This window comes from Panthera tigris, chromosome B2 (assembly GCF_018350195.1).
Source record: "Panthera tigris isolate Pti1 chromosome B2, P.tigris_Pti1_mat1.1, whole genome shotgun sequence".
Classification (NCBI taxonomy): Eukaryota; Metazoa; Chordata; class Mammalia; order Carnivora; family Felidae; genus Panthera; species Panthera tigris.
Window position 1 is genome coordinate 95,431,200 of NC_056664.1, and position 23,136 is coordinate 95,454,335.

Consider the following 23,136-nt stretch of genomic DNA (forward strand, 5'->3'; position numbering starts at 1 on the left):
TTGAGAAACAGAGTGTGAACGGGGGAGGGGCAGAGAGGGAGAGAGGGAGACACAGAATCTGAAGGAGCCTCAGGCTCTGAGCTGTAGCACAGAGCCTGACGCAGGGCTCGAACCCAGGAACTGTGAGATCATGACCTAAGCCGAAGTCGGATACTAAAGGGACTGAGCCACCCAAGGGCCGCCCCCCGCCCCCAATTTTTATTTAAAACACAAGACCTAGTTGAAGAACATGTTATTCTAAGTAGTGCCAAACACATCATGGGGCTTAAGAAAAATTAAAAAAGTAAAATCTGGGTTTATTTTGTTGGAATAAATGTAACAAAAACATAACTCTTTAATTTTCAATCAGAGACTGGTCTGTTACCATTTTGGCTTGTAGTTCTGCTATGTACTTACTATTAAAGAGGGGAAAACCCAGATTTTTTATAGTTTCTCTCCCCCAATCCCTTTTATTTTCCAGTCCAGAGCACAACCACCAGAAGAAAACAAAAGGAAGCCAGTTTTGGGGAAACTTGGCAATCTGTTCACGGCAGGAAGGAGAAGGACCAGCAGAAACGGGTTACAGAGTCCCACCAGCTCCAGTGCCAAATCACTGTCTCCCAAAGATGTAGCCTCTTCCAACCCCCCAGAAAGAGAGAATGAGAAGAGTAAACCTCTGGGCAACCAACCAAAGCAAACTGACACGTGTGAGGAGGGTTCCCCGCAGGAGAAGCCCCAGGGGTCGGAGGAGCACCCGGAGACCTGTATACAGGTGGACCCCCCTGACGCCAAGCTGTCACCTTGCACGAGCAGCCAGGCAGCGGCGGCGGCTGGGCAGCAGTGCCATGAATGTGATTCACTCCAATTAGAACCTCTGGAGGCAGAGGGAGAGTCTTTCCCAGGTGCCACCACCGCTGCCAAGCAGCTGCATTCCTCACCAGAGAATTCCTCCAGGCAAGAGAACGCAGAGACGCTGGCCCGCAGCCCGGCGGAGGACGCTTCACCGGGCACTGGCTTCCAGCAGGAGACAGCCCAGGGTGCGAAGAGTGTGCCGGGGTCGCCCACCAGGGAGAGTTCCGGGGCTGGACTAAGGGAGGCCACCGACACAGCCCCCCGTGTGTGTGCCGGGGCAGTCCCTGTGGGGCCCCAAGACACGCGCAGCCGCTCCCCCGAGGACGCGGCCGCTCCTCCAGGTGACCCACCGGCGGAGGGCGAGGGGAACCGCGCTGGCTCAGCTCAGGCAGACGGCAAAGCCGGGACCCAAGGACAACATTGCCGGCCTGGCGAGCGCACCCATCCCGCCACAGTGTTAACTTTGGACATCTACTTGAGCAAGACAGAAGTGGCACAGGTGGACGAGCCGGTGGCGATTACTCCGGGGGCAGAAGATTTCGGCGATTCCGACGACATGGAGAAGAGGCCCGGCGGCCGCAGGTCGGGCAGGCGGAGAAGGTCGCAGAAATCCACCGACTCCCCCGGGGCCGACACGGCGCCGCCCGACAGCGCGGGCAGGGACGACGCGGTGTTCGACTACGAGGTGGCGCCAAACGCGGCCACCGAGAACGGCTCCGCGGAAAAGAAAGTGAAATCTCCGCGGGCGGCCCCCGACGGGGGCGTTGCCTCTGCTGCGAGCGCGGAGTCCAAGCCCAGCCCCGGTTCCAGAGGGCAGCTCCGCGGGGAGTCGGAGCGCGGCAAGCAGCCGCCGCAGGCCTCGTCTCCCACCAAGAGGAGGGGCAAGAGCCGGGTCCCCGAGGCCGCGCCCACCTCGCCTGCAGGCGGCCCTCGGGCTCCCGCCAAGGAGTCCCCCCCCAAGAGGGCGCCGGCGCCCGACCCGGCCGCCAAGGGTGCCGCGGGGGACAACGGGGAGGAGGCGGCCCGTGTCATCCCCCGCGAGCTCACGGTCAAGAGCAGCTCGCTGCTGCCGGAGATCAAGCCCGAGCACAAGAGGGGCTTGCTCCCCAACCACTTCGACGGCCGGGGAGAAGCAAGTCGAAGCAAAGAGCTGGGCAGGTCGGCCGGTGGTTCTGACGCCGAGAGCTTGAAGCCCAGGAACCATTTCGGTGTGGGCAGGTCGACGGTGACCACTAAAGTGACCCTGTAAGTAGCGGCGGGTTGGGGCCTGGTGGAGCTGTGGGTCTCAGCTCACGTGCCGAGGGGCGTTTCCGGGGGCCTCGGGGTCTTTGCGTTTGTGGAAGAGCTCTCTCTCTGCACTGAACTTTCCCCTCTGTGTTGGAAAGAAGTGAAGGGCTAGTTAACGAAGTTTAAGATGGCACTTTGGGAGCCTCCTGGGTTGTTCATTAACTGTTTTGGTAGATTTAAGCTGAATGAATGTAAAAATCTCTTGAGGCTGGATGTTTACATAATTAACTGAAAGAAGACTGCTTGGCCTGACCGGAGCTAAATCTTTATTCAAAATGTACACCAGCATTCTTGGATAGGGCACTCTTGACGCCTATGCAGTGAATTTGAAAACATGGAGCAAACACTCTTATGTTCACTATGACCCAGGAGCTTTGACGTGGGTGAGTTTAAGATAATTCACATAACTTTTTCTGGAATTTAGTGCAGCTTGAAAGAAAAAAAAATTTTTTTTCTAAGTCCTCTTCTTAGAATATTCGGGAGTTGAGAGAGGTGTTTTTGCCCCCAGGTTGACAAGTAATTCTTAGTTATTGAAATGGAGAAAGGACCAGGTTCTTACTGGGAGACTGTTAAAATGACACATGGGAAGGATCAAGCTCAACAACAGTTTGGCTACCTGCTGTTAAGTTCATTGATTTCCGCCCCCCCCCCCCAAATATTTATTGAGTACCTTCTGTGCATGGTATGGTGCCAGGGACTATGGGGAAAAACTGATACTATGATTCAGTATATTGCCCTTGAGAAGTTTATGGCCCACTCTGGCAGGGCAAGACACAGATAAATATCTCTATGAGGTGATAGCTGTTGGAACTGCGAAGTGGGGTGCTGGCTGTAAAGGCCGGGGAGGTATAAAGCCCGAAGAAATCACTCTTGGCTTTCTGGAGATGGGCTTGTTGCGCCTTGATGCTAAATGTGGTTTGTATAGGTGGATGGGGTAGGGAGGGCTCTTTTTAGAACTCAAGATTCTCCCCTTGCCATACTCTCACTTCCTCACCTCCCAGTTCGCACCTGTGAAAAATAAACATCTAAACTCCTCAAGTTTTTCCTGCATTTACACATTTATTAAAAGAGCTTGTGTTTTCACAGCATTTTGATGCTTAAACCGAATGGGTTTCATTCCATTTGAACTGTTGGATACATAAGCTTTAGAGTAGGAGGTCTGTTTGGTAAACACTGGAGGGACAACCTGCTTAATGAGTAATTTGAGCTACCTCACCAGCTGCCACCCTGGAGACCTTTGATAAAGTCAGCTATTTATTCTGTAACGGCTGTGTCAGAGAAATAACCAGAGTGAATGATGCCGATTATTTGTAGAAGGCCAGTGTGACGGACATTCAGACCTCCTAAGGGTGAGCCTGAGAAGAGTTGCTGTATGTGTAGCTGTTTCTTACCCTTACTGGTCTTCCAATCAGAAAACACCAGTGGAAAAACCAGAAATGTTACACTGCTCGGGAGTAAACAAACCTGGGAAGCGATCTTATAATGAAACTCACAGATCTTATAATGAAACTCTTATAAAAGTGATGTTTACTGTACAAGAACTAAACCACATGTCTTTTTCTCCATGCAGATTATTTTCTACCTAAAACTTTCCCTTTGTCAGGCATTTGGCTTATTTGTGTTTTCCACAGGGCGTTGCACTTGGTGAATCGACAAACTATTGAAATGGGAAATTAATTCCTTCTAGTTTTTTTTTCTCTTTGATGGATTTTTTTCCAGTTTTTTTCCTCTGATTGTATTTCAAGAAGAGATGTTACTCAGATTATTTTTAAAAACAATTTGCATCTGAAGTGTTAAAATTATTTTATATTCCCTGAAAGATGACTATGCAGCAGCATGTTTCTTGATGCTTTTAGAAAATTTGCATCTTCAAGTCTCTACCAAGTGTGAAATGTTGTGATTCTTAACAGTGGTATGTTTAGAATATGGAGAATTTTCCTCTGCTAACCACAGCTTTTAGACACCAGATTTTCCCCTCTCACGTTATAATAAAGGCATTACAACATGAATTACAGAAGCCTTCCTTTTAATCAGTTTGAGCTAGGTTAATTGTAGTGACTCGTGGTAGCAGAACTTAATAGCACAGAAAGTTTGGTTGTAAAATATATTTTGATCTTGGTGTAAATCTTTAATATGTAGATGTGTTTCCTGTCCTTAAGGTAGTTAGTTGTCTAACCTGCAGCATTTTCCATTTACATCACAAGATCTACTTTGATGTTTGTTCCTTGAGCTGATTTGTGAGAATTTTTAAAATGTGTATTTCCTGGTATGTGAACATCCCTCACTAACTGGTGACATCTGTAAACTCTGCTTTTCTAATCCACTGGCTTTAGAATTTAATCTTCGAGGCAGTGCTTATAAGTTAATTTTCCTTTTCAATTTAAGATCTGGGCCCACCATGAGGGAGCCTGGCTATCTTATGGAGATAGATATAGGGGAAAGCAATGCCTAAAAGAATATATCAAATTTAGTATTTAAATAAAATTCCTAAAAATAAAGCCTAAATTCTTAATGCTGTATTTGGGAAGAACTTCTCAAGTCTTCTCTCTTTTTTTTTTTTTTTTTTTGTAATGTTTATTTATTTATTTTTGAGAGGGGACGGGGGAGGGCAGAGAGAGAGGGAGACCGAGAATCCCAAGCAGGCTCCGCATTGTCAGCGGCTCAGAGCCTGACATGAGGTCATGACCTGAGCCAAAATCAAAAGTCAGATGCTTAACTGATTGAGCCACACAGGCGCCCCTCAGTCTTCTCATTTTGTCCCAAAGGATAAGGAATCTCTCCCAAAGTCCTACTGCCTGTTCCTTCAAAAGGCTCCTCCTTCCTGAAGGCCAGTGAATCCATGTGGAGGCACCATGAGATTTCAGTGCTTCTCTACTTTGTATTCCCATTATCAAGGTGGCCTCCAAAATATGATGGCTTAATTTTATAGATCTCGTGATAATTCATTAACTTCTTGAATATGTAAAGCTGGGAAGGACCAGATTTGGTCCCTGAGGTCTGAAGAAGCAGAAGAGTTGAGTGGTCAGGAGCATGGCATCTGAAACCAGAACACCTGGTTTCAAATTATGACCCTGTCACTCACTAGCTGTGTGACTTCTGGCAAAATACCTACCTTCTCTAGGCTTTAATTTCCTCGTCTTAAAAGAGAATGTATAAAATTGTACATTAGGCAAGCACAGTGTTTCTCAAGTTGTGTCAGTGATTGTTAGTGGTTAGTATCTCTTCGTTTTATAAACCACGAGACCCGTGGTTTAGACATTTTTTTGTTTTTAGCTTTGGAGTCCATTTTTCTAGGAAAGCTTATATAAAAGTGCTGTATGAAGCAGATAAGTAGAAATGATTCTGGTTGAAAGGAGTGAGGCTGGCCAGCAACCCCTTTCATCAGTCTCTATGGTCCCTACTGTAGCCGTTGAAGAGAACTCCAAGAATTCCTTCAGCCATAACTTGGGGTGTGTGGGGTACAGGGAGGAACTCTGTTCTAAACTATCTAGTTCGTTTGTGCTTTGCAGATAGAGAAGGTAGCCAGTCCAGTGAGTTAACTTGACCAAGCTCACACAGATAATTAGTGTTATGAGCTAGGACCAGAGGTGGCTAATGTCATGCAGAGAACATGTTGTTTCTCAGAAAGAAGACAGTATGTACATTCAAAGATTTTTGATTTCCACGAGAGGGTAATTACAACCAAGAAAAGTAATAATTTATAGAGCAAGGGGAAACTCCCTTTGCCCAAAAAATGATGACAAAACCAACAATTGAGTAATGAAAGTAAAGTATGGTACATCTATATGATGAAACTTTTATGTAGAGTTATAAAAAACTTTTCAAATTTTTAGTAACTTAAAAAGTGTTAAAAATATGAAATATAAGATTAATCTTTTTCTGAAAGATGAGATCTGAAGCTCTATGAACAGAATAATCCCAATTCTGTTAAAAAATATTTTACTATACATACAGATTCTGAATTATACTAAAATGTTAACAGGGAGATTGAGTGGTAGGATTGTGAGTGATTTTTCATTTTTATATTTTCCAAACGTTCTGTAGTGAACACACTTATATAATCAGAATAAAGTTACATGAAAGAAGATGGAGGGAATAAAATAGCCAAAGAGGTAAATAATAAATATTTTTATAATCTAGCTTTGTGAAATAATGTTTAAAAAGTTATGATGAAATGAAAATATTCAACTGATGTTTACAATGATATGTAAAAATCATTTACATATTTAAAATAAGGGAGTACATTAAATATTTAAATTCATTCTAATGTTCTTCAGGCCATAAGATGTCTTCAGACTCTAGTGTTGAGCACTGTGCTCACATTATTAGGTACTTGATAAACTTGCTAACCTCCTACCTCCAGACTTTCTTAGTTAAATCATACAGAAGCAAAACATCTGTTAAAAATAGTTGATAGTGTGAGGCACCTGGGTGGCTCAGACAGTTAAGCCTCCGACTCTTGGTTTCGGTTCAGGTCGTGATCTCATGGTTCTTGAGTTCAAGCTCCACGTTGGGCTCTATGCTGACAGTGCAGAGCCTGCTTGGGATTCTCACTCTCCCTCTCTCTCTGCCCCTCCCCAACTCACACTGTCTCTGTCTCTCTCAAAAATAAACTTTAAAAGAGAATAAAAAGGGGAGCCTGGGTGGCTCAGTCGGTTAAGCGTCTGACTTCGGCTCAGGTCACGATCTCGCAGTCCGTGAGTTCCAGCCCCGCATTGGGCTCTGGGCTGATGGCTCAGAGCCTGGAGCCTGCTTCCGATTCTGTGTCTCCCTCTCTCTCTGCCCCTCCCCGTTCATGCTCTGTCTCTCTCTGTCTCAAAAATAAATAAAAACGTTAAAAAAAAAAAAAAAAAGAATAAAAGTAGTTGATAGAGTCTTTAGGATTGTTTAAAAATAGTCTCATGAGGTTATAATAATAATAATAATAATAAAAAAAGTCTCATGAGGGGCGCCTGGGTGGCTCAGTCGGTTAAGCGTCCGACTTCAGCTCAGGTCATGATCTCACGGTTTGTGAGTTCGAGGCCCGCATCGGCCTCTGTGCTGACAGCTCAGAACCTGGAGCCTGCTTCAGATTCTGTGTCTCTGTCTCTCTGCCCCTCCCCCACTTGTGCTCTATTTCTCTGTGTCTCAAAATTAAATAAGCATTAAAAAAAATAGTCTCATGAAAAAACAAATGTTGTATACCAGAAAGATGTTGGTTTTGGAATAAATTGGTATGTTCACTTTTTAAAACTAGGCCAATAACTTTATCTTCCTGCTTTATTTTTGCAGCCCTGCCAAGCCCAAACATGTGGAACTAAATCTTAAAACCCCTAAGAATCCTGACAGCTTGGGAAATGAGCATAATCCATTTAGCCAGCCAGTTCATAAAGGAAACACTGCCAACAAAATCTCCTTGTTTGAAAACAAACGGGCAAACAGTAGTCCAAGACATGCTGACATTCGAGGCACAAGGAACACTCCTGCCTCTAATAAAACATTTGTCGGGAGGGCGAAGCTGAACTTAGCCAAAAAAGCCAAGGAAATGGAGCAATCCGAAAAGAAAGTAATGCCAAGTAGTCACCAGAATGGTATGCGGGTGAAGGAAACCTCTGCAGAATCCAAAGTTACTGAAGAGGAGATTGTACCAGCAGCCGGGAGCCCCGGTGCAGGAGGATCAGAAGGCGAGCCCGCCGAGGGTCAAGCTCTTGGTTGTCCGCTTACCCAAGGTGATAGAGCAGATGTGCAAACAGATGCTGGCTGCCCTTCCGAAGCAGTGGTTACTGCTCTGATTCCTGTTAAGGACCACAAGCTCTTAGGAGAGGATGACTCAAAGCCTGCAGACAGCAAAAGACTTGTACTCAAAAATATGACTGATCCAGCAGAAGACATTCCCGCCCTTCTTGATACCAAAGAGTCCCCTCCAACAGCCGGACCAAAGCCCCAGGATACGTTTTCTGACTCACAGCCTCCAGCTGAGTCATCTAACGGGCTTTCTCTTTCACAGCCTGCACCCAAAGACACATGTGTTGAAGCTACCACCAGCAATTTTCCATGCACTGATCTAAAAGTGTCAGAAAACCATAATGGATGTGTTCTGTCACAAAAGAATGATGAGAACGTGCCCCCCTCCAAACTTGCAGGAGAAGGAGGAGAAGCAAGCCCTCCTTTGTCCACAGAGCACAGCCCGGGAGCCGTGGGCACTGAGGGTCCGTCCAAGGTCCTTGTCCAGGTCCAATCCTTCATGCTCCCCGTGGAGAACACCCAGGATGTAGGCCCCCAGGTCCTCTCAGAGATCTCTGCAGTTAGAGAAGCACAGTTGCCAAGTTGCCACAACGATGAACTTGAAGTGGTTTCTGTTGCAAGCTGTGCTCCCCAGAAAGAGGAAGTTCTGGGCAACGAGAGCACATCACCCAAACACACTCACTGCAAAGAGGAACACGCAGCGAAATCTGGCCCACAAGTTATGCCGCCAGAACCAGAGAAAACTCTGCCTATCCAGGCTCAAAGTCAGGGCGACAGAAGAGCCCTGAAGACTGAATCCAGCCCTGTCAGCTCCTCTGGTGACCGAAATCCTTCAGAAGCTCCTCAAAGTCCACATCGGAATGTTGCGAATGGCCAGGACAGCCCTGCCAGTCTTTTGAACATTTCTGCTGGTAGCGATGATAGTGTATTTGATTCTTCTTCCGATATGGAAAAATTCACTGAAATTATCAAAAAGATGGACAGCACGGTCTGTGTGCCTCAGAAGAAAAAGAAGTCCAGGGTGCCAAACTCTCCTGCCCCTCACTTTGTCATGCCTCCTATTCACGAGGACAATTTGGAAAAGGTGTTAGATCCCAACGTGTTTACCTTTGGTTTGGGGAAGAAAAGGGAAAACCAGCCAGAAATGTCACCGGCCTTACAGCTGATGCAGAACCTTGACACAAAATCCAAACTGAGGTCCAAACGTACATCCACCGAGCAGAGTATTCTTTTCAAGTCCTTGTACACTCACACTAATGGGAAAGACGAACCTCTGCTGGCTCCAGAAACAAATGACAAAGAGAACAAAGAGATTACAAATGGGGGCGTTAAGAGATCTAGGCTAGAAAAAAGTGCACTCTTCTCAAGCATGTTATCTTCTTTACCACACGACAAAATCTTTTCTCCCTCTGTGACATCAGTCAGTACTATGACCACATCTTTCGGTGCTTCTCAGAACAGTTCTCTTTCTCGGTCTTTGCCGTTGCAGCCCGGGGCCGAGGGTGCCCCGCCCTGCGGTTCAGACAAAGAACAGCCAAACCTTCCAGCCAACAGCGTAAAGGTCTTCAACTTCAACACCACAAATCCGTCTCCTTTGGGTTTGAAAAGTCCAGGCTACATGGAGAAATACCTGCCAAAAGAGGAAGCCAATGAAGATCTGGGCTCACGAAGCAATCCACACTTGCCAGAAATGAAATTTTCTGAATTTTCTAAACTGAAGAACAGCGATGATCTGGAAAAAGCTAATCATGTCGAAAGTGTTCTTAAGTCAAACTTGCCAAACTATGGAAATAGCGACACAGACTTGATGGGTCTTTTCAAATCTGGCCGGTTTGACCCAAGCGTGTCTTTTTCTGCAATGTCATTATCAGATCCAACCGTAAGTAGCAACATATTACCATTTATTGGGGGTGTTTATGAAATGAGAGGAGAGAGAGATGACAAGCCATTCGTGTTCTTTCAAATGGGTATGCGTGTGAATGAGAGTTTGCTGTTCATTTATCACATTGAAAACCTACTATGTGTAGAAGAGACTGCTAGGGAGGAAGAAGGGTACTTAGATTCTGTCTTCAAGGTTTTAGTAGTGTAGCAGGAAAAATGAGCTACAAATGTTTTAAAGCTAATGAATTTATATGTTGTATTCTGAAAGGTGTAGGTAAGGTACCTTGAGAGTTCAGAGACAGACCAGATGTTCTCTCTTACCTGGTTCTGCGTAAAAATGCTCCGTGTTGTACTTAGAATTTTGAATATTTGTAAAGCTGTTTCATTTATTGAAAAAAGCCCCCACCAAGAAATCTTCCTAATCCCTTCTCTTGCGGTGTAAGATTCACTCTTTCTTCCCATAAGTAGCAATAGATGATTATCCCGTATAATCCAGGAACTAATTTCTCTTTATTTGGAAGTTTCATCAGGGAAACATTTTTTCCTACAAAGGTGTGGAAGCATAAAGGCTTTTGGTCTGCACTGAGTCTTTCCCTCAATGTGATAGAGAGGGCAGCGGAACAGGATTTTGAGGAACAATTATGATTTCTCCATCTTCCTTTACCTGATTTCCAGAAGTTGTTTTCTTTACTGAGTTTTTGGTGCGAATGTGTCTTTCTGTTACCTCACTTAATGCTCCAGTGGAGGGAAGACCATGAATGAGGAAGGCAGAATGTAAGTTCCAGAGGGCGGCTGTGCTAGCCCCAAAACTGGAGCGGACCTCTGTTCCGGCCGCCTCGCACAGCCAGTCAATTCCGATCCTGTGCCCCCTTCCTCATTTTACAGGGAGTACGGCACGTTTCTGTTTGCTGCATGGCCTTCGGCTCGAGCCTGTCATAGAATATAATTTTGGAAGCTCTTTCAAAATGTACGGTTGGGTATCCTGTGGAAGTTCAGATCCCTCTTTTCAAAAATTTGCAAACTTTTTGGTCTCAGGACACTTTCCTATTTAAAAATTGTTGAGGACACCAAAGAGCTTTTGTCCATATGGGTTCTGCTTATTGGAATTTATTACATTAGAAATTAAATCCTGCCATTTGCAGCAACGTGGTGGAACTGGGAGGGTATTATGCTGAGTGAAATAAGTCGGAGAGAGACAGATATGTTTTCACTCGTATATAGAAGTTGAGAAACTTAACAGAAGACCATGGGGGAAGGGAAGGGGAAGAAATAGTTTCAAACAGAGAGGGAGGCAAACCTTAAATACAGACTCTTAAATACACAGAACAACCTGAGGGTTGATGGGGGGGGGTGCATAGGGGAGAGGGGAAAATGGGTGATGAGCATTGAAGAGGGCACTTGTTGGGATGAGCACTGGATGTTGTGTGTGGATGATGAATCACAGGAATCTACCCCCAAACCAGGAGCACACTGTTTATACTGTATTTTAGCCAAATTGACGATAATATTAAAAGAAAAAAAAAAAGAAAAGAAATTAATACTAAGAAGAGTTTAAGTCATGAGAACACACAAGCACCTTCTATTAAGGCATCAGAGAAGTTATACCATCACATGTCCTGGACCATCTGGAAAATTCTACCATGCTCTTGTGAGAGAAAGAGACTGAAAAGGAAAATCCCCCCTTCTTAATAAGAAGTGTTCTCATAATATGAGAACACTTTTGACCTCAGTGACTTCCTGAAAGGTTTTTGGGGATCCTTCAAGGGCCCCGGGACCACGCTTTGAGAACCACTGCTGTAAACAAACAAAATTGAATCAGCACATAGCGCTCAGAAATCATAAGATTTTTGAGTGTTTCTCTCAAGCGCAAAATTTCCACTGGTCTACTTCCCATTCATTCCAGCCTTATTTTCTCTTTTTAATCATTCTTTGATCACTTCTCTTATCTGACAGCAGTCTGGTGAGTCTGACAACAGAATACACAGTTTCCCTCTGGAATCTCTTGAAAAATCACGCCAAATCAAGTAAAAAGGAGAAGCAGACAAAGTGCTTTATACTTTCTCTAGGTCTTTTTATGATTAAAAAATTTTATTTTTTGTTTTTCCGTAGGTCTTGGGCTTTGTTTATTCTATAACTATTCTGTCTTTATTGTCTTACCTGAATTTTGTTTTAAATTTCAGGCTTTGTCTTCAGCTTATCTACTTCTAATGTGTATATATAAATAAGTATATGCCGTTTGGATTTCTAATAATGCTCTCCTGAGGCCTTCTTGTGGTCTTTGGCATGCTTTCCTGTGCCATGGTGCAAGAGTGATCAGATCAAAGGCAGTCCTTAAAATAATATCCTGGTCAGCATTGAAAGTAGTTCATGTTTTATAATATTTTTTCATGTGTAATTACTATTTTTATTATGCATTTCTGGTTTTACTGGTCTTGTCAGCTCGTCTTGAAAATGATTAATTTTAGAGTCATAAAAAATGTATTTTGTCCATCAAAAAGGGAGGATTCAGTATACTGTGTGTAATATACTTTGTGGTATATACCATAAACCCCCTTTTATGTAGACTAATACTTGTTATGTGATAAGATGTTACTGTGAAAAGACAGTACTTATAGATTTGGATAAGTAAGTATATAAACACTTAAAACTGATGCAGCTTCTTCTAGATACATAATTAATACTTTATAATTTCTCTTGAGATTGTGCAGAGATCATCTGAATTATAATTTCTTAGCTGAATTCTTATTCTGTGGACTAATATAAGGTCTGGCTCTTGGGCCCTGAATTTTCTAAATTGGTAGAAATATTCTACCTGTTTAAATGAGAAATTGAAATGGCACATTCAGTTAGAGGAGAAAAAGATCTCTTAATTTAATAGTGTAGACTCAAAGAGCACTTCAGTACAGCTTTGGCACAGATCAAGGTGCACTGCTTCAAAACTGATAAATTGTGAGGCAAAAATATGATCTTACTTAAAGGATCATGGGTGGAGAAACTCTGAAGACTTTTACACAAAGTTTAATTTCTTGTGTTTTTGTTCATCTGATTACAGACACTTAGAGGAAGTGTTCCTAATAAAATCAATCCCCGGCCTGGAAAGGTAAGACGATGTTCCGTTTCTAGCCTAGATTTTATTTTAGTCTGATAACGTCCAATCCTGTGCTGCCACTCTCCTTTTCTTATAGGTAGTGATCTACAGGGACCCAGATGTCTCTGAGGAGTGCATTGAAGTTTTCGGTGACATTGAGGATTGTACCTCTTGGAGCCTCTCTCCGGTGGTAATCGTCAAGGTCGTCAGAGGATGGTAAGAAGGGCACTTTGGGTTCCTGACTTAGAGGGTTTGTGTTTTACATTTTTAATTACCTTTTTGGTCTTCAGTACTCATTTAAAATTATGCCTTTAGCAATGTAAAGGGCAGAAAATACTAGTCTTAGTAGTAAAAGAAATTCATATGTAAGAAATTACGGTTTTTAAATATTTTTTATTTATTTTTTATTTTTACATTTATTTATTTTTGAGAGACAGAGAGAGACAGAGCACAAGCCAGGGAGGGGCAGAGAGAAAGGGAGACGCAGAATCCGAAGCAGGCTCCAGGCTCTGAGCTGTCAGCACAGAGCCCAATGTGGGGGCTTGAACTCACCAACTGTGAGATCATGACCTAAGCTGAAATTGGACGCTTAACTGACTGAGCCACCCAGGTGCCCCTAAGATATTACGGTTTTTAACCACGTTTCTGATTTATAGAGGTGATGCCTTATTTATGTACAGCTTTCTTTTCCCATATATCCTCATTTCACACTGCTGGGACTAATGCACATCAGAGTCCACACTAACACTTCTGGTTTATGAATTTTCAGAGACATTGGTAAGAACTTCAGTAGTCATGTGGGTATAATATTAAATATCCTATAAGAAAAGACATTTTGGATGACTAACCTAAAATTTATTTTTCAACTTTTCAGCAACAGGTGGTTTTGATTAAAGGAACTGGTGAAAAAATTATTTACCAGCTTGATGGCTTCTAGGAAATACACAGGAAGTTGAATTAAGAAAAGGCATTTTTAATAAATCACTTATCTGGCATAAATACTTATCTTTGGTACCTATCTATAAACTTTTTTGAAATGTGGTTGGGCTTTAGACAATTGTGGTCTAAAAAACTAGTTAGGGTTTTTGTTTGTTTTCTCTTTGATTAAATATGCAACATCTTTCCTGTTAGGTTTTAAATATTTTAATATTTTTCTATATATTCAACGCATTCATTACAAAACTACAATTAGCTGTTGTTCTTAAATTTGACGACTAAAAATACGGCTAAAGACAAATTTTCTAACAATTTTATTTTTAATATGCTAGTGCTTTTTTTTCCCCAACTTTTGTTGGCTTCTCTTTTAAAAGTATAAGCATCTAAGAGCAGCACTGTCCTATATTAAATGAGATTTTCCTTAGTGTTTGGATGTTTGTTGTTTGGAAGGGGAATTTTAAAATGCTTTCCATTAACATATATTACTTTATATCAATATACCCATTGATATGGCTCTAAAATATAAGTAAAAATCCCTCTGAGCAATATCTTCTACATGTATAAGGAGAAAAAAGCATTATAAGAAAAGTCCATTTATCTGATGTAGTACCATTTACAACTGTTCACTAACTGACAATTCTGTAGCACATTAGTGGCTCTACAATGTTCGTATTGACAGTCAAAAGTTCTTTTAGATCCTGATATGGTTTTTCAATTATCAGAGGCTTAATTATGCCCAATAAGTTTAGTTTTAGGGAGAGTTTATACATCTTAACTGCCGGAGAATTTCCACAAAATATATATATAATAACTGGCTGCGGTGTGTATTGTGAGAGAGAGAAGAGAAGGGGAGGAGAGGGAGACAAGAGCAGGGTGGATGGGGAGAGAGGCTATTAGCTAGAATATTTGAGTTATCAAAACCTCATCAAGTGTAGCTAATAGTTTTGCTGTGTTTTACTCTTAGTTGGATTTTGTATGAGAAACCAAATTTTGAAGGGCACTCCATTCCCTTAGAAGAAGGAGAATTGGAACTCTCTGGTCTCTGGTGTATAGAAGATACTTTGGAAGGAAACGAGGAGGCAGAGTCTGCTAAGCCTGTGGTGATTGGTTCACTCAGACATGTAGTCCAGGTAGGTTATGGGAAAACCAGAATCCACTGATTCAGCCAATATCTATCTATCTATCTATCTATCTATCTATTTTGTTTATTCATTTTTGAGACATAGACATGAGTGGGGGAGGAGCAGAGAGAGAGGGAGACACAGAATCCAAAGCAGGCTCCAGGCTCTGAGCTGTCAGGACAGAGACCTACTCGGGGCTCAAACTCACGAACCATGAGGTCATGATCTCAGCTAAACCCACCTGAACTGGTTAACAGATGTTTAACCGACTCAGCAACCCAGGCGCCCCTGATTCAGCAAATATTTATTGAATGCCAAGGATGATACTTACTTTGAGAGAAAAATTCGCTTTATGACATAAGTGAATGGGAAAAACAGTTGATTGGTGCTCCATGGATATATTTTCCATACATTTGTACACTTGAAATGAATTAGAAAAGAAACATTCTAATTGATTAGTCTTTTTTTTTTCCATGATGAATTTGGAAGATTGATTTCTTACTCCTGTCCCCCATCCCCATCTCCAAATGTATTTTACTTAATAACCTGATTTTGATGAATTCTATATGAATAAGTTTTTCTTTTACTTAGTGTTTTGGTTGCTGTGTGAGTTATTTTTTGTTATTATTTTTTAATGCTTATTTATTTTTGAGAGAGAGAAAGCGTGAGTGGGGGAGGAGCAGAGAGAGAGGGAGACACAGAATCCGAAGCAGGCTCCAGGCTCCGAGCTGTCAGCACAGAGCCCGATGTGGGGCTCGAACCCTCAAACCGTGAGATCATGACCTGAGCTGAAGTCAGATGCTTAACTGAGTGAGCGACCCAGGTGCCCCAGTTGCTGTGTGAGTTCTGATTACCTTGAGTGGCTTACAGGAATTTTATTTTGGAAAAATAAATAATCCCCAAATAATTCAGTTGATAGTTCAACTCTGGGATTTCATGTGGGTTTAAGAACAGTAGGTACTTAAAGTCACTTTAGGGACTGGGTAAAATGTCTTGGTTCCTTATCTGTTGATGAGGAAGTTGTATCTGTCTGTCTTTGTGGCGGTTGGAATTTGATGATTCTTTACCTTTAAAAATATAGTTAATGGTATCTTCCAAGTGGAAAATTAAAACCCCATTTGTGTAACAGATGGGCATTAGGGTGCAGTAGGGAGTTAAGGAATGTTACAAAATGAGAATGAGTAAGAATGAGTAACAGCTTTTGGCAGAGGGAAATATCACTTGTTTCTTAAATCAACATTTCTGAGTGACTTCAATGATCATTGGTATTCTAAGTGATTTATCTTTTAATAGTTTTAAGAATGTAATGTGATAAACCTTAAAACATTGAGGAACCCCATTTTAAAATGTGATAGACAGGGGCGCCTGGGTGTCTCAGTCGGTTGAGCCGTCTGACTTCTGCTCAGGTCATGATCGCACAGTTTGTGAGTTCGAGCCCCACTGTGTGCTGATAGCTCAGAGCCTGGAACCTGCTTCGGATTCTGCGTCTCCCTTTCTCTCTGCCCCTCCCCCGCTCACATTCTGTCTCTCTCAAAAATAAATATTCTTAAAAATTAAAAATCAAATGTTATAGTCATGGGATAATTAACCTGCCCTTTTTATTTATTGCTCAAATAATACTGGTAATAAAGCAATGTTTCAACCTATCACCCCAATCCCACCATCATGAGATATTTTCTCGTAATTATTCTAAATCCCCTGCTCCATCTTGGCCATATTCCATTTTCTGTAGTTATAATCATGATACAGGTACAGTGCTGTTTTCCTTTTTTTACTTAAAACTGTGGTTGGCAATCCTTTTTCTCTCTATAAATAATTTTCCTGAAGATCACACTCCCTTTGGTGACCTCTCTTAGTGAGGTGCAACGGTGTCAGAATCTGGTGGGTGAGGGTTCAGGTGCTCTCCAGAGCCGGAGGGTAAATAAAGGCAGTGAAGCATATTGGTAAAGAGGCGCCTCCTATCTTGCCTGGTAAGAGCTAACTTAATGCACTTAATGCTTTTCATGTTACGTATTATATGGTTTGAGGTTTCCATGAAATGATGTACCATCATTTATTTTACTTTCTTTTTGTGGGAATTGGTTGTTTTTAGTTTTTTACTATTTTAAACAATGCTGTATGAACATTTTTGTGCATTTAATCATTTATAAATTTCTGATTTATTTAATTAGGGTGAATTTTTCTGAATGGTGTCATGTTAAAGGGTAGGGACACTTATGACTCCTGATACGTTACGATTTTTTTTTTTTTTTCAACGGATTGTGGTTGCTTAAACATGAACATAAGTCACTGCATAGTTAAGAGGGTCACCTTTTTAGTGCATTAAATTTGTTCCTTTTGGTTATGTTTAAAAGAGCCTCCCCTGAGCCAACCTAAGTGTCATTCTTCTGTATCTCAGTTCACCTAGCTCAGCAAGATTAGAGTTCAATAAATGTTTGATTAGCACTTAGGCACTCAGCCAAGAGAGGCCTTTTGAAGTATGTTTGCTGGGCAGGACATGGAACAGTGACCACAGTCATAAATGTGTACCTTTGTTTTAACAACTTAGACCAAACCACCATCGTAGAGCTTTGATCATAGTCAAGGAGAGTTACCATAAGGGGTTTGTTCATAGGCACAAAACGGCAGTTGAGGAAGGCTCCAAATGCAGCCCCTCTATGGACTCTAGAGCCTCTGGAGTTGGATGGTCACTTCTGAGGAGAGCAACTAAAACTCCTGTCACCAAGGAAAGCTAAGCAGTGTTTTCAGTGAGGATGAGAGGAATAAATATGTTCCAGAACATTTATGGGGATCTTTGCTGAGGTATATGGCCAAAGCAACATGGCTGCCCCAAAAGACCACATATTATTAAGTCATGGGTGAAAACAGGGAAGGGATAAATGGCAGGTGCTCTGTGAAATGTATGTGTATATTTAAAGTTTATTTTAATTATTAAAAAAAAATAACGAGCTTATTGTAGAGTTAAGTACATGCTGTAATTATTATCATATACGCATACTTCTTTTTCTTCCTTCAGGATTACAGAGTTAGTCAGATTGACTTATTTACTGAACCAGAAGGGTTAGGACTCCTAAATTCCTACTTTGACGACACTGAAGAGATGCAGGGGTTCGGTATCATGCAGAAGACTTGTTCCATTAAAGTACACAGGGGCACGTGAGTATTTTATTTCAGATGCAATTTTAATGAAGCTTTTTTGTGAGTGTACTACTGGAAGGACTTAAGTTACTCTCTGATTTGTTGTCCTGTTAAGTGATGATCGACTAAAAGGGTTTTTTTTTTTCCAGATGGCACATAAAATTCTGCTTCTTTTGTACCTATGTCACTATGGTTCAGCTCTCTTCTAAACAATAACGATTTCTTGGAGGAAGTGCAGGGGAGGAAAAAACTGCGTTTTTAATGTTGGGATTTCCTTATCACAGAGGAACCTGATTCATTCCGAGCTGTGTAACAGATTTTGCCTTCATGGTAATTCAAAGGAGGTAATTCAAAGCATGTGCTCCTGATACTTCAGGAGGCCCTCCAAGGCCAACACACATGGTACTTGACTTCCTTGAACATTTTCACACAATGCTGTCCAGAGCCCTTACGAGGTTGGTTTCACAAATTGCAGGAAACTGCAAGAGTGTTTTGAAGGAAGTGGGGAATATCTCAGATGGGGGGAATTAGGACAGAAAGTGCAGGCGGCAGTCCCGAGTATCGAGTGTCGTGGTCTCTGAAGTGGAGCAAACAGCCCAGGGCATGGGAAAGACATCCACTGAGATGCAAGAAAACACGCTGAAGCTTCTCTATATTTCTTTCATGCATTCATTTTTTGATGTTACCTTATTTTTGAGAGAGAGAAAGCAAGCAGGGGAGGGGTGGAGAGAGAAGGAGAGAGAGAATCCCAAGCAGGCTCTGCACTATTAGTGGACACGGGGCTCAAACCCACGATCTGTGAGCTCATGACCTGAGCCGAAATCAAGAGTCAGATGGTCAACCAGCCAAGCCACCCAGGTGCCCTCCATTTCATTTAAAATCTCCTCCTTTTAAGATTTTATTGTTATGTATGTTTTCTATTCATAATGTATTCAGTGATAACATATATAATTTATAAATATTCGTATATTCAGAGAAGGCTCAAAAGTTTTTGTCAATGGCATATGCAAAAAACAATACCTGTGTAACGGGTCAGATAGGAAATACTACAAGAAACACGAATCCGAGAAACAGCAGTAATGCTGTTTTAGAAGGATGGTCAGTTAAGATCTCTGGTGACATTTCAAGGAAGGGACGGAGTCAGCCCTTGGGATGTCTGAGAGGGGAGGCTCTGGGGGCGTGTCCCAGGCAGGAAGCCATTGTGAAACCCTGCTGGGTGTGTTTGGGGAACTACTTAGGGGGTCAAGGTGGCTAGAGACGAGTGAGCTAGGAGGACTGGGATGGGAGAGAGGCCTCATGTCCTGTCTGGTTTGGGGAGGGATTTTAGATTACTCCAAGTGACATGGTGATCATTTTGATCTAACTTGTTCTTTAGAAAGCTCACTCTAGCCACTATGTAGAAAATAAACTGTAAAGAGGCAAGAGTGGAGGGCACCTGGTGGCTCAGTCAGGTAAGCATCCCAACTCTTGATTTCAGCTCAGGTCACGATCTCAGGATCATGAGATGGAGTTCTGTCAGGCTTTGTGCTCAGTGCAGAGACTGCTTAAAATTCTTTCTCTCCCTCTGTCTCTACCCCTACCCCTCTCATGCATGCACGCTAGTGCTCTTTCTTCCTCTCTCCCTCTCTCTCTCTCTCTCTCTCTCTCTCTCTCTCTCTCTCTCTCTCTCAAATGAAAAAAAAGAAATAGAGACGAGTGGAAACAAAGAAACCAATTAGGAGGCAGTTGCAATTATTTAGGCAAGAGGTTTTGGTGGCTTAGTGCTGGTGAGAAGTGGTCAGATTCTGGATACATTTTCATGGTAGAACTGTCAGCATTTACAGACAGATTGTATGTGGGGTGTGAGGGGCTGAGAAATATCTAGGCTTTGGGACGCCAGCATTTATTGGGATGGAGAAAACAGGAGTTCAGTTGTAAAGAGGTGAAGCTGGTCGTGCCAACTGTACATCCAAGTAAGAGGACAGGAAGGTGACTGGATACAGGGGACTGGGGTTCCAGAGGGAGGCTGGAGATAGAAATTCAAGAGTCCTCAGCACAGAGAAGGTACTTCAGTCATGCACTGGATAGATCTCAAAGGGAGTAGAGAAGCCATCTGAGCCTTGGGCTTGTTTATATTTAGTGGTTGGGAAGAAAAGGAGGAAGCTAAACAAAAGAAAAGGTCTTCATCTTCACCGCCTTTAATTTTTTTTCCTACATCAAAGAGATCTGTAGATCTTTTTTCTCAAAGTATTAATGTGAAATTGAGAGCAACCACTTTCCTTAGAAAAGAATGAAATAGGCGTCTGCCATAATATTTTAATCTCTGTGTCTGGACGGTTTCATGACTCAGGCTTGGGCTCTGTTGAAGCATAATGAGCTACATCTAAGTAATGTCTCTTACTTCACAGTAAGTTTAACTTGTCTCACAGAGGGGGAGTCCCAAACCTGCTGTAGCATCCAGTTTACGATGGCTTGTGTGGGGACAGACCTCTTTTTTTTGGCTGTTCATTTCTATTGCCGTTAGGATAATAGAAAGCTACTTTGGATGTCAGTTCAAAGTTGGGGTCGTTGAACTTGGTTGGCTGGCTTTGGGAACAGGTCATTAGTACTTTTATAGATCTCCAGGGGGAGTCTTGATGGGTTGGGAGAATTCAACTGATAATAAGTACCTGAGCTCATTTTGCTTCTGTTGGTGCACTGGTCCCCTGAACTGACGTAAGAGAAGTGTTTCCTTAGATTCCGTTGGGAGATTTATCCCAGAACCTATTTACTGTGGGTTAAACTCTTCTACACCTACACAAAATAAGGGTTTTGCTTGCCAAATTCTTACCTGGAAAATTGAATAATTTCTAAAATCTTCTTTCAGATTCTGTTGAGTAGAATTTGTTTTTAAACCTTTGTTTTAATACCTGGCTAATGCTAGTACCCATCCTCCCAGAGGTGAGGGTATATCTTCTTGGCAGGGGGTACATTTCTTTTGAGGGGGTATAGTCCTAATAAAGAATTTTGGAACTTTATCAGGAGCATAAAGAGCATGTATTCCACAATGCTCTTTGTTTCCTTGTTTAACTAAGGAAGACTGGCTTTAGTCATTTCCTCAAATTTAGGATTAATTTTTAGCATAACTGGCACTAAAATGCTGCTGTTCTGAACTCAAGAGACAGTTTTTAACGGCCAGATATTCTTTGATGAATTTTATTATGAAATATTTGCTATATACAGAAGAAGATATATATGTGTGAATTATGAAGCCTAGTAATAAGACCGATCCCTGTGTGCCTACCACCGACCTAGCATGGTGTCCACTCACCGTCCCCAGCCCTGGTCCCATCCGCCTGACTCCTCCATACATGTAACCTCGCTCTGGAATTTTGCGTTTTTCTCATACCCTCATTTTACAGTTTTACCCTATAGTATCAGTCCCTGCAGTATTTAGGTCTGCTGTCATAGGAAATATGCCACAATCTGGTTTCGTCTCTGAGCGTTTCCTCAAATCATTTGACTTGTTGCTGTATTGCCTGAGTTTTCTGCATAGTAGGGGTTGGGTCTAGAGGTATGGTCACATGCGGATTCGGAAAGGGTCCTTCACAAAGGTGGTGCCACATCTGCCTGTTACCTCACAAAAGGAGGCGGTGCTACCCAGCTTCCCATTAACGATGCTGAGTTTGTTTGTCTGGTTAGGTTGGTGCCTCCTACAACTCTCGACTGTAAAGGGACCTTTTTCCCTTTGAGAGCCATAGCTCACCCTCTTTAGAAAAATCTCAAATTCGGCACATTCGTGTTTAATCTTTTGAGTTTCCAGTTGGTTTCTGTAAATAGCCAACGTTCATGTGTAGCCATGTCTGGAGATAAGACTTAGGATCTGGATGGAAATACTGTTTTTTGGCTTAAGGATGAGTGAACAAGCCAGTGCCTGGGTGGCTCAGTCGATTAAGCATCCAATTCTTGATTTCCGGTCAGGTCATGACCTCACAGTTCAGGGGATCAAGCCCTGTGTTGGGCTCCACGCTGAGCATGGAGCCTGCTTAAGATTTTCTCTCTCTCTCTCTCTCTCTCTCTCAAAATAAATAAACTTAAAAAAAAAAAAGGTGAGCAAGAGAAGACCAATTTTTTTAATTGTTAAAATTTTCTAATGTTTATTTATTTTTGAGAGAGACAGAGACAGTGTGAGCAGGGGAGGGGCAGAAAGAGAGGGGGACACAGACTCTGAAACAGGCTCCAGGCTGTGAGCTGTCAGCACAGAGCCCAACACGGAACTCAAACCCATGAACTGGGAGATCATGACCTGAGCCAAAGTTGGATGTTCAACCAGCTGAGCCACCCAGGTGCCCTGAGAAGACCTATTTTTTCTTGTGTGGCTAAAGGGTATTTTTTTAAAGGGTATTTCTAAAAGAATAATTACATGTTTTTAATCAATATATACATAGTCATTGTAAACATACAAATGGATATTGTTGACATAATAACATTTATGGTTTTTTAAAAAGCTCCTACTTTATAGTTATACTCCTTGTTCATAATGTAGGTAAAAGCTCATTACCTAAGTACATGGGAAAACAAGAGTGCCTTTAGAAACTGAAATAACACTGACACTGCCTGAAGATAGTTTCCCCCTCTCCCGATGGCCTCATGAATAACATATCTTGTTGGAATAGAATTTAGGAAAAATGAATCATGCTCTGTGTATGAGTTTTCAGATTTCAGAGTCTGCCCAAAATTCATAAGTGTGGGTTTAAGTTTCTTAACAGGCCCTTCGTGCTCACTGAGGAAGTCTTTTCAAGTGTATCAGTTTGTGTTCAGTTTTTTTTTTTTTCTTACAAATTCCCCTTTACCCAAAATTACCTTCCTTCTATACATATTCTGTAACTAAATCACATGCTTCAAGAAAAGTGAAATGTTTAGTATCAGATGAATAAAACCCCTCACTCCAACTACAGAAGGAAAGGCTTCGTGATAGGGTACCGTGGTCAGCAGTATTTCAGGATCTCACCATCACTTGTTTGTGAGCCATCCATGGAGTTTACAGAAAATTCCACCATTCAGTCGGGAGGAGTCATTAGCCTAATAGCAACATTTCTGATGAACCACCATTATTTAGTTAGGGCGTGAAATCAGTGTGTGGTGTGCATGTGTGAGGTTTGAGCTCTAAAA

General features: G+C 42.2%; 1 protein-coding gene across 2 annotated transcripts in view; it reads left to right on the top strand.

The window, feature by feature from the left end:
• Positions 1-1,372: 1,372 nt before the first annotated feature.
• CRYBG1 (crystallin beta-gamma domain containing 1) overlaps positions 1,373-23,136 on the top strand; it is a 54,712-nt gene continuing 32,948 nt past the window's right edge. For both annotated transcript variants that reach the window (XR_006217775.1, XM_015539014.2), the window contains exons 1-6: positions 1,373-2,076; positions 7,390-9,721; positions 12,776-12,823; positions 12,909-13,027; positions 14,712-14,877; positions 17,885-18,024. Coding sequence is in view for 1 of the 2 variants with exons in the window: in XM_015539014.2 (XP_015394500.2) it covers positions 1,388-2,076; positions 7,390-9,721; positions 12,776-12,823; positions 12,909-13,027; positions 14,712-14,877; positions 17,885-18,024 (3,494 nt within the window). In the remaining variant the exon portion in view is untranslated. The remainder of the gene's footprint in view (positions 2,077-7,389; positions 9,722-12,775; positions 12,824-12,908; positions 13,028-14,711; positions 14,878-17,884; positions 18,025-23,136) is intronic.